The following is a 16,090-nucleotide window of genomic DNA, read 5'->3' as shown; positions in this document are numbered from 1 at the left end:
ATAATATTCCCGATGAATAATTTCCAATACTTATTTTGGGACATGGAATTAAGGTAAACAAGACTGAAAAAAAAGAAAATACAAGGCAAAATGTAAAATAAAAAAGCAATAAATGGTATAGTAAATAGGCATTAAAAAAATATAAGGTACGAAGCATGTTAAAAGGAAAAAACAAGAAAATATAACTAATCACTAACAAAAATATCTTTCCTTGAATTATTTTATCAGTTCATTCCTTTTGGTTCCCTGACTGGATTCTATTTTGTACATGTCAGGCAGCTGTTTAATTTAGGAATAGGCTATATATTGCAAGGACCTTACTCCAAACTAAGTAATGTTTTATTATGTCCTAGTGTATTGCAATGATGAATTTCTCTGTTGACAATCAGTTTGGTAGAAAAGACAGACAATAAAGTAAAGCAAACAGATCTGGAGTGGATCGTATCATTCAGCCATGTCGTATTTGATTGCAAAAACAAATTTCTAACATTACAATTTATACAACATTTTGAGTGTGTCCAAATACTTGTTCACAAAATCTGGATTATCTCCAATTACAGGAGCTACTCTCATATTATTTTTTGACATCTCATCAAAGATGAAGAAGAATATGGAAGTCTGGGCATCTTTACATCTCACCAATAGATGTCTCTAGTGAAGTTCTAGTGATTCATGAACAAGGCTTCTAAATTGGTTCATATATATAGAACTTCCAAGAATTTGAGTAGTGTGGTTGTCAATAATGGGTAGAATTGGTAAATGTTACACGTGTGTAAAGTGATCACTTAAACCAGCCTATGACGGTCGTAAGCCCCGTAAATGCCCAGACTTCCATATTCTTCTTCATCTTTGATGAGATGTCAAAAAATAATATTACAATTTTTACATAAATTTTCTAAAATGTCACGGAAAAACTCGTTGACGGCACATTATTGTAATCACATTATTTATTTTTATGTTGATAATGAAATATGTAAATAAATTCTTGCATCGTATAAGTACCTACGTATGACACTGTTTTTTTTATATCATAAAGCAAAATACTAATTCAAAGAAAAATATCACAAAAACGCGGCCAACTAACTACTAGGTCAAGAAACACGGTTAAATTTCAGTCTTTACACGTAAACGCTGCCTTTGAATAGGTTCAATTGTATACAATATGAGTTGTTATATCTTCTCACGGAGGTAATAATAAACGGCAATTACCCATTTTAAAACTAAATTGGTATATATATATATATATATATATATATATATATATATATATATATATATATATATATATATATATATATATACATATATATATATATATATATATATATATATATATATATATATATATATATATATATATATATATATATATATATATATATATATATATATATGTATATATATATGCATATTCAATACTTCTGGACCGGATAATGACGCTTTTACTCGACGAAATGAAAAAGATTGCCACGCATTCTACGGTCTTCTTCTTCTTCTTCGTCAGCCGTCTCTTCACTGCTGGATGCAGGCCTCTTCAATTTTTTTTACAGAATTCTCTTGTTTGGACTTTTTCAATCTACTTACTACCAGCGACAGGGATAATGTAATCAATGTTTTCTGAGGTCGGCTTATTCTTCTTTTCTATGTCCCATGGTCTCCACCGCAGAACTCTGGTATTCGGCATTCTGTTGTATTATGTACATACATGATACACATACGTACACATCCACTCTCCTACCTGTTTCATTAAAGTTAAAATGTTCTGGCACAATTATTTTTTGTAAATAACAGTCATTATAACTACAAATTGGATTAATTTTTTTTTCTTAAAACAAGACTGAGTATGTATACTTATATGTGTATATTTTTTTTATAAGAAAAAATATTTAAATGTCTTGGTACAATAATTTATTGTGAATAACAGTCATTTCAATTACAAATTTTATTCATATAATTTATCTTCAAACTAGACTGATGATATTTCAGAAATTTCAGTTCAGACGAAATCTTACTGCTCTTGAATTGAAATAAAAGCAAAAAAGCTATTTTGTTGATAGGAGATCAGGACCCTCCCCTATGATTTTATTTAATTTATGCATACTATTCCAAGTCTCAATATGAAATTTCACAGGAGGGAGATCTAAAGATGTTTCTTCTGGAATATTTTCAAACCAAAAAAATATTAAATATTAGTGGTTTAATATGAATAACACAAAAAAAACTGTCAAATTGTAAGCAATATCATTAAGATAGAAGATCGACCGAATCCCACCTTATATGAAAACTAGTCATATTATATATTAACGGACCGAAGAAAATAAAAACACTATAGAAATATTTTCATAACGCAAAACGGCTGTTAGTTGTACAAAAATAACTATCGAAATCACTTTCCAATTAGAATAGATTTGAAACACAATATTGTGTTCGGATTAAATTACTTATTCTATGTAATCAATATTTTATAATAAACACTCGCTGCGTATGTGGTTTTATCGTACATTTGAATCAATGTAATGGGAGCAATTAACATATTTTAATGAAATTGTATTTAATGACATTTATTTAAATATTCATAAATATTTTGATCATGTGTATTCAAATGTAAATAATCAAAATAAATTAATGCATATTAGCAATTCAAATCACCATCGACACATCAAATAATTTACGCATTTATCAATGCCCACGGGGATTACACTGAGAACAATGGTAAATAAATAATTATAATCATAATAAATCATAGAATACTGGTAAAAATGTAAATAAGTATATACAATTTTTATTTAAAGCACTAAATTTGTGATTTTGTATTTTATAATTAAAATGTTACTTTGTTTTAAAATCAGTATAAATATTTTATTATAACTTAAGTATAATGTCTACCGGTTTCGAAGCTAACCGCTTCTTTATCAAGACTGAGTATTAATCAGTCTTGATAAAGAAGCGGTTAGCTTCGAAACCGGTAGATATTATAATTAAGTTTTAATAAAATATTTATTGTTATTATAGTATATGTTAAAATAGAGTTAACAAATTAAAATGTAATTAAGTTAATTTATATACTAGAAGGATATTTCAAAAGTTTGATCAAGTTAAAAAAGTGGCATAAAGCAAGAGAGAACATCAAATTGAAATAAAAAAAACCTGATGTACGTATTTAATTTTTTTACAATTTAATATTATTTTTTTATCCAAGGAATACATTGTTTTTTTTTGTATATTAAAAGCATTGTTAACTTCGTGTTATTCTAATATAACACTCACCTTATCATTCGTCGTTCACTTTGTGTAATATCACTAAAAAAATACACTACTTTGTGACTACCGGTTTCGGAATAATCGTTCCATCATCAGGTCAATTGTAGATTAAAATTAAATTGTTACGGTCTGACAATTACACAAAGAAAATAATTTTGAAAATATTGTTGTATGAAATCGTTCATGTAGAGATTAACCTACAATAATTCATAGTAATTAAATCTTAAAAATTATAAAGCATCATTTTTAGTTGATTTCCTAATTTTAATTTATTCAAATGCAGAAAAACACAAAGAGACGCGTTTAAGACAAATGTAGAACACGATCTTTTCATTTGTTTCGTCTCATAATGACATTGTAGGTACTTACAGCACAGATGACATTTAAAAATAATAATCCAAAGACAATGTAAGCCAGCTCATTGAACACATTTGGAACTATGTACATATGTACGTAGATGGACTGTGGGAATATATCGCAAATAATGAAAATATATAATGTTTTCTATGAACAATAACACATTATTTTAACTGTTTGTGGTTGATCAATATTATTTCTTTAAGAATGAAAGTATATAATATATTTAGCGATATTCAAACCGTTAAATATTAGGTTATCCATTAGTGTTATAGCCTGAATAAGCACCCCGCAAATGACCTACTCTAGTTGCGATATTTAAGATAATTGAATGATTTTAGTAAATAATTATGGTTTTATCAATCAATGATTCTTATCTAGAATTTTAAAAAGGATTTCACAGTATCATTTGGTGAAATCCTTACCATATCTTATATGTGATCAATATAATAAAACACTTGTTAAATTAATTAAATTAAAATTAATATATTTTGTGATATATTAATTTTAATTTCATTAATTTAAGAAATGTAATGTTTGTCCGCCTCCGTAGTGTAATGGTCAGCGCGCTCGGCTACCGTTCTGGAGGTCCTGAGTTCTATTCCCAGGGGGGTCAAATAAATATTAGTGATTTTTTCACTGTAATATTTATTCAATATTACCCTGGACTGGTACCTGAAGCGGAGGGCTGATCACCTTTCCTTCATGTGTAAACGATCAAGATAACACTGCGTTTATATGACGCAGTGCCCTATGCACCATTGGGGTGCGGATAAGGGTTTTTTTTTATTTTATTAATTATGGTTTTAGCAATCAATGATTATTATCTAGAATTTTTAAAAAGGATTTCACGGTATCATTTTATTGGTGAAACCCTTACCATACCTTATATGTGATTAAGATAATAATATATTTCTTAAATTAATTAAATTAATTAAATTAAAATAATATGTTAGAAAAATTATGTATTATAAATTCATGCTTTTCAATCCTTACCTTGTTGGATATATTACAGAATTTCGACTAGCCTCCCCTTAGTCTGATGATGTTGATAAGGTCCCGGCCATGAGTGAAATTAAATACAAGGGGAAAATACTTTATAATCGTCAAATTATTATTTTAATAAATAAACATTTGAAAAATCTTGTTATATTCTCAATATTATTAATATTAAAAGCATTTACTTTGTAGTTAGTCATTTTTACTTATTTAGTTTTTTATAAAAATGTTAGTTATATAAGTATATTACTACTCACCGAGATTTTTATGTCTTCCAGTTTCGAGACGTACCCGTCTCTTCGTCAGGACAATCACTTCCACAGCATGCAAACAATAGTACCCTTCACTACCATAGTACTATTTACACACTTAAAACTACACAAAATGTTTAACACATTCGATTTTTGGTAGAATATGTATGTATATATATATATATATGTATATATATATATATATATATATATATATATATATATATATATATATATATATATATATATATATACATGTATTTATATAATATTTTATATTATATGCGCACTCATTTTATTGGTAATACACAGAAGCTAATGGTCCAAACGGAAATAGCTAAACTTTCGGTCGGTTGGGCTAATAACATTGAATGTATTTAGGAGCCATCCTCTCATTAACTAGCGATATATCCTTTCATCTGTTCAGCAGTAAGAATGTAAGCACGAAGGGTGGACGCTGAAAGAGAGGGGAGGGGGGCGCCTGGAAACAAGATTAAAAGGATAATGGAAAGGAAATGTGTCGGAGATTACACATGGGTAAATTCCAAATGAAAGATTCATAAAACTTGGCAGAAAATATACCACAGTAAATTATGCAAGATACGACAAGAATATAGAAAGAGAATAAACCATCATAATATTTCAGCACGTATCAATACAAATAAAATACACAACAGTTGGTAGAATTCCATATTGATTTGTTGGGTAATATATCCATAATAAAACACGGTTTTTTGGATTGAATACAAAATTGTTTTATGTGCGTCATGTATTAACATATACATAAATAAATGTAGAATTCAATCCAAAAAACCGTGTTTTATTTTTGATATATTACCCAACGATTATTTCTACTCCTGCAGCCCGACCTCTTTCAAGTATTTAATTTAAATAAATTATTTAGTTTAATAATATTTTTTTTGCTCCAGCCGAGAATGCGTCGCGTGACGTCACTGTGGGTCCTCGCCCTCGTGAGCGCGGCGCTGGGCAGCGAGTGGCAGCCGTGCGGCGAGGTGGACCGCGCGCTGCGCTACCCGTGCCGCTGCAGCGTCACCGGCAGCCGGGACGACCCGGGCGACCCGCCGCAGGTCAGCGTGGACTGCGACCGGGTCGTGTTCGCCGGGGACTTCCCGCCGCTGCCCTACGGAGCCCCCATCGTGTCCTTCAGGCAGCGCTGGGCGGGGCACCAAGCGCTCCCGACGCAGGTGAACTTCTTGTACCATATTATGTTCACACACACTCTTGCTTTAAAAAAATCAAGGTCTGTTGGTACTAGTGATAAAATATCGAAGCCCTTTTAGTACTTTTTCGTTTCAATCTTCTTTATGAACCCTCTGTCCTGCACTGCTGGATATAGGTCACTTGCATATCGCTCACTCCTTTCAACAATGTCATAAATAAAAAAAATTGATTTTTCAGGAGATCGTTTTTAAAGTTTAAAAATATAATGAAATTTATTGAAAATAAATATCAAGCCACTTTTTGAACTTTTTACTGTGCAACAGATATTTTTAGGTAAAACCTGAATGTTTTTTCTCCATTTGAAAAGTATTTAGTATATTTAAAAAAATTAAACTAAACCTTTTCTTCAAAATGCAAAAACAACATTTTTGGCCCTGTAGCGGGTAAATATTCAGTCAAAAATATGCTGCTTTTGCTGGGATATAGTACATTTTCTAGGCATTCCGAAAACATGCACAACTGAAAATTGACGAATTTTGATTTATGACGTTCTTGAAAGGAGTGAGCGATATCCTTTCATTTCTTGGTCTATTGCTGCTTGCAACTAGTTTTTACCCCCCCCTCCCCCAGCGGCGTCGTCGGAGCATCTTTTATGAGGTAATTTTAAAGATATCTTAAAATTTTAGGGGTCCGTCTTGTGGGGTCTTGTCTCGTCTCTCTGGACCATGTCTTAGTTATATTAATCGTCTAATTTTAAATATTTATATACTTTAATGTGCTTTTATATTTATTTGTTTAATATCCTTTCCTTTAAAATGTTTGCTAATTGTCTTTTTATATTACGTAATTATCTAATTACCATTTTATTAGGGTAAGTTTATAACAAATTAAAAGACAAGTCCTGCCCATTGTCACTTGAGTCTTGCTACGCGATCTATAGTATTTTATCAGCTATTCTGGTTCTATTCTTAAGTATTTTTTTTAATAAGGAATTTCGAAATGTAAAACAGAGTTTCAATATTATTTCTGAATAATACCCCTTAACATACTATGTACATAGAGGAGTGAACATACGATAAGTGATCCTTTTATTTGGTTTGGTTTAGCGGATTTATTATTTTGTTATTCTCAATTTGTCTGTTTTCTAGATTTTCTCCGAGTTGAACTTGCCGTTGCGCCATCTCGACTTCACTGGCAACTCAGTCAGGAGGTTGACCGAGAGACTGGTGACAGGTCTGCAGTCCACGCTGACCGAGCTGGTACTGGCTGACAATCTTCTCGGAGATAACCTCAACCCGATATTCTCCACATCCGAATTCCACGGACTGACGCATCTGTCCCTCCTGGACCTGAGTGGCAACTCCATAAGAGGGATCGAGGAAGGCATATTGAAAGGATGTGACAATTTGGTCGTAAGTTCTATTACGTCCTACTAAATTCATTCGTTATCTGCCTCCATAGTGTAATTGTCAGCACGCTCGGTTACCGCACTGGGAATCCCGGGTTCGATTCCCAGGGAGGGTTCAAATGAATACAAGTTATTTTTTTACTCTAATATTTATTCAATATCACCCTGGGCTGGTACCTGAAGCGGAGGGCTCATCATCTTTCCTTCATGTGGTTACGTTAAAGATAACTATGCTCTTATATGATGTAGTGCCCTATGCACCATCAGGTGCGGATGAGATTTTTTTGACAAAAAAATCTATTCGAGATATCAGTTATTTATGATTGAACTAATTTAAAGTATGACTATTTTACGGTTTTAAAATGACACTCCGTATTTTGGGAAAGCAGTCCTGCTATCGACAGGGTTGAAATATCGTTAAACACTTAAATATGTTTATTTTGACATCTCAATATAAATGAAGAAGAAAATGAAAGTATCGGTATTTATGGGGCTGGTTAAGGCTGCCATAGGCTGGTTAAATGATCACTGTATACTCGTGTAACATTCACCACACTACTAATTTTTTTGAACTTATACATACCCTTTTATTTGAATTTATGCAAGTTCTTACTGGGTTATTTTACAAACATATATACTGGGAGAGTCATGATATATTATAAATTATGTATGAGTTTCAAAAATTTGATTTTGTGGTGGTTAATCATGGCTAGATTGGTAAATGTTACACAATATTATAAAAAATCTTATTTAGACATCCATACTTTCATCTCGATATTTTTTTCACATGTTTTATCATAACTTTAGTTTTCCGTGGTTATTTCCTGTTTGTTTTTACAACTCCTGCTTGTATAATTTAGAAAATCTTCTTTCATTTTTAGGAATTTCGCCTTGACAGAAATAATTTAATGTCTGTCCCTAGCACCTCTCTCAATGGACCAAGAGCTTTAAAGGTTCTCTCTCTGAAAGAAAATCGAATCAGTAAGTACATCAAATAACTAATATAGTATAATAATACGAATAATATTATTAATGTAAAAAAATACCAAATATTCTTTCCATTTTTATTTTGTTTGACAAGTGAACGGTTTTTGTCGTTACTGACAGCATAATAGACACTGGTCAAATAAAATAAATGTTGAAAAGCTTCAAAAATGTTATTTCATGTAATAATAAAAAAAGAGTTCAACCAGATTTTTTTTTAAAGAAAAAGAAATATTTGTGTTTTTATTATTCACACAAATATTCCAATTTCATACTATTTCTGTGAGCCTAGGCGGCTCATTATTAGAAATAGGTATCAAATTGTGGTAGAGTGGGTTCGAACCGAGAAACTCTGACTAAGAGTCCGTGACACTAACCACGGGACCACAACCCGACACGAAATTTAAATTTCATATTATTAAGGCAGACAATATTTTTTTAATCTTTGTAATCAACCACCATGGCGCTTCATCGCAGAGGTAGGCATAGAGAATATGCCGCACTGCTGTCTTTCCAAACAATCTTCGCCTCATCCACATCCATGTATTTATTCAAACATACCCTCTGATTATTCCAACACCTAACCTGACAATTTTTAATTATTTGATCCATATTTGATCCAGCTAAGTTTTCCTCGGCCTTTCTCTGCTTCTATTAACAATGACATTCGCCTCACATATTTGTTTTACTATTCTTCCTTCACTCATTCGATTCACACGGCCAAACCATCTCAATAGACATTTATTAATTTAATCTATAATGCTCATCTCAGCCTTGCATTCATTCTTAATTTCACTATTAGAAAATCTATAATTATTTAATATTTTATGTCTATGAAACAAAAATAAATAAACTCAATTATGCCAACCATAAAAATATCATCTCTAGTAAAAATGATTTTGAAAATGATTTTTGCTTAAAAATGATTTTACTTTTTACTTTTTACAGCTAAAATAAAACAAGGAGCTTTCATTTCTCAACGATCTTTGGAGCAGATACATCTGCAGGGTAATATGTTGTCCAATATAGACGGTGGCGCCTTTTCAGGCCTCACCCACTTGAGGTCTCTTGGACTTGGAAGAAACAGGCTATCACGACTGAACAGCGACGTGTTCCAAGGAGCAGAAAGGTTGGATAAACTGGATCTCTCGGAGAACTTCATTTCAGAATTTCCCAGTGTTGCTCTGAAGGCTTTTACTGCTCTAAAGAATTTAAACCTCTCTACGAATATGCTGAAGGTAATTAAAATAAGAAAATAATTGTATAATATTACACCACTACCATTAAAAAAAAAATGGTTGCCTTAATTCTCCATGCCTATTATGTACAAGGATTTATAGCATATTTAGTTTATATGTCTTAAAAATGATTGTTGGTGTTTATAGTTAGTAAAAATGGATGAAATTGATCGCTTAAAACAGTTCAATTGATTATACAATCGATACAACAATACAATAGGCATAATGGATTCAATATCTTTTACCAATCAAGATTTATTACAAAGCTCATTTATTTGTCTTATTTTCCTTGTCATATTTTTTGAATACCACCACTAAATCTGATGAATTTTTATGTCCTATTGCCTCATCAATTTTTGTCAACTGCATACCCTTTTTGCACATTTTGTTTCCAATTAAAATCTTTCGTTTTCAAAAATTGTACATACCTAAACTAGATGAGGGACATCTTGTGAAGACGTCTCATCACATACCACTACAATAGCACTATTCACACACTTTTTCTTTTAAGTAAAATATTAAATACATGCGTTATAAGTCTGTTAGAAGACCAATATTACTAAGGGTATTTGTAAAAAGGATTTGTGGGTTGAAAAAAGAGGCAAAGGACTGAGATTGATGGTAACAGTCTCGCTATTACCCAATGGTTTTGTAAAAAAACATAAATGGTATTTCTTATCCATTTATTAAATTATGGTTTTAAAAATAACATTGTGTTCGTAATCAAAAAATATAATATTAATTAAAATACTACAGAAAATACGGATTTATTACTTATAGTAAATTTAATATGACTTTTCATTTTGCAGCATCTAGATAATGGCCACTTGGGATCCATGGTGTCTCTACAGGCTTTAGATATTAGCAGAAACAATATCGCTAATTTGGCTCCGGGAACGTTTTTGGGACTGCGCCAACTCAGATACCTAGATATTGGTGTCAATGCATTAAGAACTGTACGTGCTTATTGTATTAATGTATTTTGAAATATAATAATTTTAAATAAGATATCAGTAACTAATTTTAACTCATTTTTCTAGGTTGAAGATGACGCTTTCGAAGGTTTGGACAATCTTGAAACGCTTTTGCTCCGAGATAATAATATTCTCCTTATCCCTGCATCAGCCCTCGGAAGACTTCCTCGTCTTTCTTCCATTCACCTCGGGTACAACAGAGTTACAGCTGTGTCAAGCGACATCTTACGGTCCATGGCCGAACACGTGTCATCCTTGGTGCTGGCCAGAAACGTGATCAGAGAATTGCCGCCGGCTGCGTTCCAACACTTCAAATACCTCACTCACTTGGACATGAACGGAAATTTGCTCAACGTTTTGAATGCAGAAATATTCTCAGGATTAGAAAATACACTGGAATATCTGTCAGTTGCGCAAAATAGGATATTGAACCTAGCGGGAACTCCATTACAGTTTACTCGACTTTGGTATCTCGACGTATCTGGTAACCAATTGAGTGAAATCTCCCGAAACGCATTTACCATGATGCCCAATTTGTCTTTCCTCAACATGAGTAGAAATCCACACTTAAACACGATTCCACATACACTTTTCTATGAAGCTTCTGAACTCGTGACAATAGATCTCAGTCACAACGGTCTGAAAAGTCTACCGGCTGATTTGTTATCGAAATCCCAAAATTTGGAAAATATCTACTTGAGCAATAACGCCATTCAAGAAATTCCCGAAAAAGCATTTTCTAATATGAGAAACCTAACTTTAGTGGATTTGTCTAACAATCATATAATGAACATCAGGCAAGGGGCATTTGTTAATGTGATGTCCATACAACAACTTTTACTAAATGGAAATCAATTGAGCGCTTTTAAGGGAGAATTTTTCAATACTGGTACTAGTCTCGAAGTCCTAGACTTAGCTGATAATGAGCTAAGTTATCTGTTTCCATCGTCGTTCAGAATCCATCCTCGATTGACAAAATTAGTTGCCAGCAGAAATAAATTCAACTTCTTCCCCGCAGAGCTAATAGCGTCTCTTCAATTTTTAGAGCATATCGACTTGTCAGGAAATGGACTAAAAAGTGTAGAAGAACTCGATTTTGCTCGATTACCGAAATTGCGCACTCTGTTATTATCGAACAACGAACTGGAATCGATAAGCGAAATGGCATTCCATAACTCCACCCAATTGCAGGTGTTGGATCTTGGATACAATAATTTGGATCGCCTGGGAGAGCGGACATTCGAGGGCCTTGCTAGGCTAGAAATGTTAAATCTCGAGCATAATATTCTTACCGAATTACCTGATGCGATATTTGACCGAACTCGACTCCAAATGCTTGAAAATATCAACCTTGCTCACAACTTGTTCGAAGTTCCTCCGTTAAAAGCGTTACAAAAACAATACTTCTTCGTTTCGTCAGTTGACTTGTCACACAACAAATTGGTCGATGTTCCAGCAGACGATAGTATTATGGTGAATATAAAGAAATTGGACCTGTCGTTCAATCCGCTTTCTCGGCAATCTCTATCAAATGTTTTAGGGGAACCTAAAACGGTGCGAGATCTTAATTTGGCTGGAACAGGCATTAAAGAAGTATTCCAACTCGAAACACCATTCTTGCATAATTTAAATCTATCACATAATAATATCACGAATCTTGCTGATAAAACTTTCGAAAGGACTACGCTATTAGAGTCTTTGGATATATCACATAACAAAATATCCGATTTGAGCTCATCCATATCTAAAATATGGAATGTCCTTAAAAGTCTTCAATATTTGAATATGTCAAACAATCCTATTATTGCGATATCTCAAGGCGATCTAGATGGATTAGAATCCCTAAGAGTCTTGAGCATAGAAAATCTTGAAGAATGTTCTAAGATGGAGAGAAATGCATTCAAGCCACTTATTAATTTGGCAGAACTAGATGCTTATAATTATCCGAGGCTAGGGTATTTGGATGTCCAAGGAATTCTTCAAAGTCTCCCTGTTTTAGAAAAACTCGATGTTGAAATCAAAGATGCTGCGGTAGGGAGCGATCAACTTCAGTCTGCATTGCATCCCAGACTGCAAGAATTAGGCATCAGGGGACCAAGGCTTACGAGTATATCTTCAAGCGCACTTGCAGGATTAAAAAGTCAATCTATCGCTATCAGATTGCGTAACACTTCGTTAACTTCCATTCCTTCAGCATTATTATTCCCTCTACCAAGGTCATCCAGAGTTACTCTAGATGTCACAGGAAGTCAGTTGACATCACTGCAACCACAGCTTTTAGTAGCTTTAGATGACCGAAAAGCCGACTTGTCTATGCTGGGACTGTCATCCAATCCAATTCATTGTGATTGCGCCGCACGAGCTTTGAGAAGATGGCTTCCAATATCTCACATGACCAACATCAAATGTTCAACACCAGACTATCTGGCTGGACAGCTTTTGGTTGAAATTGGAGATGACGAGCTTACTTGTGACCCTAGACGACCCACGACCAAAGTGACTCCGGCACCGACATTATCAGTGAAGCCTTCAAGAGTTATGCACAAACCGACAGTTGAGCCGGAAATTATTTGGTCTGTTGCACCGACGTCCGAAGAGAAACCAAAAGCTAAAACCAACATCAAAGGAGCCCCAATCACGAGTCAGAGTGCTGTTAACAATGACGACACTTTGATCATCGGAATTGTGGGAGGAGTCGTAGCTTTTATCGCCATTCTTGTGATCATTATTTGCATCGTTAGATTGAGAATGTCTTCTACTCAATATAGAGGCGGTCCTCTGGCAAATGGTCCAATGGGTCCTATGACAGCTCTACCACCTCTGTATGCGGTACCTCCATATGGAAGTGCATATGCCGCTACGTTGCCTCCAAATGCTTCCGTCAGTACTGGAACATTACAACACAAAATGCACTCTGCTCCTGCATCAATTCGACCAGCTTATGCGACGATGGGGAGGATGCCTTACTATGGTCAGAATGCACCAGGTCCTCAGCCCTATTTCGTGAGCTTAGCTCCACACGACGAGAAAATATATCGATAATTATCACGATATATAATAAACTTCCATTATACCATTAATTTGTGCCTCATTACGAGAGTGAAGATGCTCTTTGAATGTGTACATAGACAATATTGAAGTGACCGTTGTTCAGTAGAATGTAGCATTAATAATTACGAAGTTGTCGTCTCTTAAGAGTTTGACTGTCTTTCCGCTACTATCATCCAAAGGACGCATATTAAGTATAGTTAAGTTTTACTGTAAACAATGAAAGCTTAGGATATAATAATGTTTACACCAGCATTTCCCAACCATCGGTCTGCGAACGATTATCACCCATTTTAAAATGCCTATGCCAAAAATAATAAAAAAATCGTCATTTAAAACAAGTGAACTGTAAATTCAGTGTTCATATTTTGTTTTTATTCTTACGTATTAAATAAACACATGAATGAAAAGGAGAGTGTTAAACGCATTTTCGACAATCTATTTTTGTGAGAAGACTTTCGCCCATGATTGACACTTTTTAAGTGATAAAAAGCTTAGAAACCCATTGGACGTCTATGCAGTACTTCGTCTTTCCAAAACTATGAAACATAAATCTACATTACCGGTGCGTATTTTATCATATTTCAATAGCACGCACGCTTAAAAAAGTTGGGAAACGCTGGTAAACACCATAGTTAATACGAGTAAAACGTACATAATATTATTTTATGATTAATGCTGTTTGAGGACTGAAAACTTTTTTATCTTTGAGTTGTTCTGTGAAAATAATTTCGTAAATTTATTTTTAAATTATATATTTATTTTTAAAATTTAATTTGGCACTCATTTCTGTTCAGGCAAAAGAATACTCTAAGCATACTATTTTTGAACCACTTCAGGAAATATATATTTTAATGAAATTATTAAGTTATTTAATTTTCTCTAAATAAATGGGGATGATAAGTTTAAAAAAAGTTTTTCTATTCTAAAAGGATTTTAATCTGTTTTTAATATTTAAGCGTGTGAAACATAAAAGTAAATGAGAGTACCACTTATTTAAAGGACCGATTAAAGGGGAGTTAGGTGAAAATTCTTTTGGGAAAATTAATATATTGAATCAACTGAAAATTGATGCTTTTTACAAGAAATTAACAATTAATGAAGTTAAAGGATGGAAAAATTAAGGTTATACAAAATTTTGACGGAGAAATCAATTATAAAAATTAAAGTGTAAAATAAAAAAAAATGCAAAAGGTTGACAACTAGGTAATTGCGTATTTAATCGCAATTAGTGATGGGCTTGTGCAAAGTTCAATCTAAAGCAAAAAAAAACTAACAACCGATGAAATATATTTACCAATTATAAGTATCAGCTACGAGTATCATACAAAAATCTGGATTTTACGTTTTGAATACGGTAATGTTATATTGAAAGCCTAGCTAAGATAAAATTTTACAAATGGATAATATTTTTTTTACTTTCAGCAAAATATACTAATTGATTCGGAAGTCACTTTGTGATCTATCTATTTTTATTTATATTTTACTTGGTACATACCTCTGTTTTATAAAATGTATTATGACGCTTGTTCAGATTAATTCAAAATCATTTTCACATATGTTATACGGTATTTAAAATTGATATATACCGAAACACATGTAATAATAAGGTGTAACAAGAAAAAGTGGTATTTACCAATTGAAAATTAATAATTCGCAGTTGCTTGGTTTTGTCAATAAATATTTAGAAAAAATGTACATATAAAAAAAATTATTAGGCGAATAAAGTGTTATTTATATTAAGATATAGTTTTGTTAAAAATTATAAATTTTTTTAGTTTTATACATTAAGAAAATTATAAATGAATAAAAATTGAGCAAATAGGCTGACAGAACAGAATAAATTGTTTTGTTTTTCATCACGTTATTATGATATACAAAATAATGTACTTCGATACGATAATTTTCTAGTATTAAAATACAAAGACTTCTTGATAATATGTTTAATAAATTATTTTGTATTGCCATTGTAATGCTGAAATTTATTATTTTATATATTGATGTTATTATTAAATACTATTGTAGCATATAACAGACTGTCATAAATTATATAAAATCAAATATTTTTCTAAAATATCAATCTGTTATTACTGGCATCACATCTGACTCTGAACTTGTTTGAATTTTGGAGTTGAAAATTTTTACTGTCTATTACTTTTTTTACTTATTCAAATGAGCAAAAAGCTAGTAAGATCAATAGCAGGGGAAATTGAGAGCATAAAAATATTTAAATTCTTTGTCTTGTGTGTATATTTCTGCGTCATTGAACGAAATTTGTTTTATATTTATTTTATTTTAATTTTAAGGATACGTATAAGTTTATAAATTAATTTATGAATGTATCAAAACACTAATTTCAATAAATTATTTGTCGTAAACAATAAAAAC

General features: G+C 32.3%; 1 protein-coding gene across 1 annotated transcript in view; it reads left to right on the top strand.

Annotated features, from left to right (window-relative positions):
• LOC148311376 (uncharacterized) overlaps positions 1 to 14,930 on the top strand; it is a 97,311-nt gene extending 82,381 nt beyond the window's left edge. The window contains exons 3-8 of the mRNA XM_088256691.1: positions 5,798 to 6,073; positions 7,199 to 7,462; positions 8,340 to 8,439; positions 9,391 to 9,680; positions 10,490 to 10,636; positions 10,721 to 14,930. Coding sequence (XP_088112817.1) covers positions 5,804 to 6,073; positions 7,199 to 7,462; positions 8,340 to 8,439; positions 9,391 to 9,680; positions 10,490 to 10,636; positions 10,721 to 13,696 — 4,047 coding nt within the window. The 5' untranslated portion in view covers positions 5,798 to 5,803 and the 3' untranslated portion in view covers positions 13,697 to 14,930. The remainder of the gene's footprint in view (positions 1 to 5,797; positions 6,074 to 7,198; positions 7,463 to 8,339; positions 8,440 to 9,390; positions 9,681 to 10,489; positions 10,637 to 10,720) is intronic.
• The last annotated feature ends 1,160 nt before the right edge of the window (positions 14,931 to 16,090 follow it).

This window comes from Brachycentrus maculatus, unplaced genomic scaffold (assembly GCF_059751285.1).
Source record: "Brachycentrus maculatus isolate JH-2025_06_01 unplaced genomic scaffold, ASM5975128v1 h1tg000065l, whole genome shotgun sequence".
Taxonomy (NCBI): Eukaryota; Metazoa; Arthropoda; class Insecta; order Trichoptera; family Brachycentridae; genus Brachycentrus; species Brachycentrus maculatus.
This window is presented reverse-complemented; position numbering and strand designations above follow the sequence as displayed.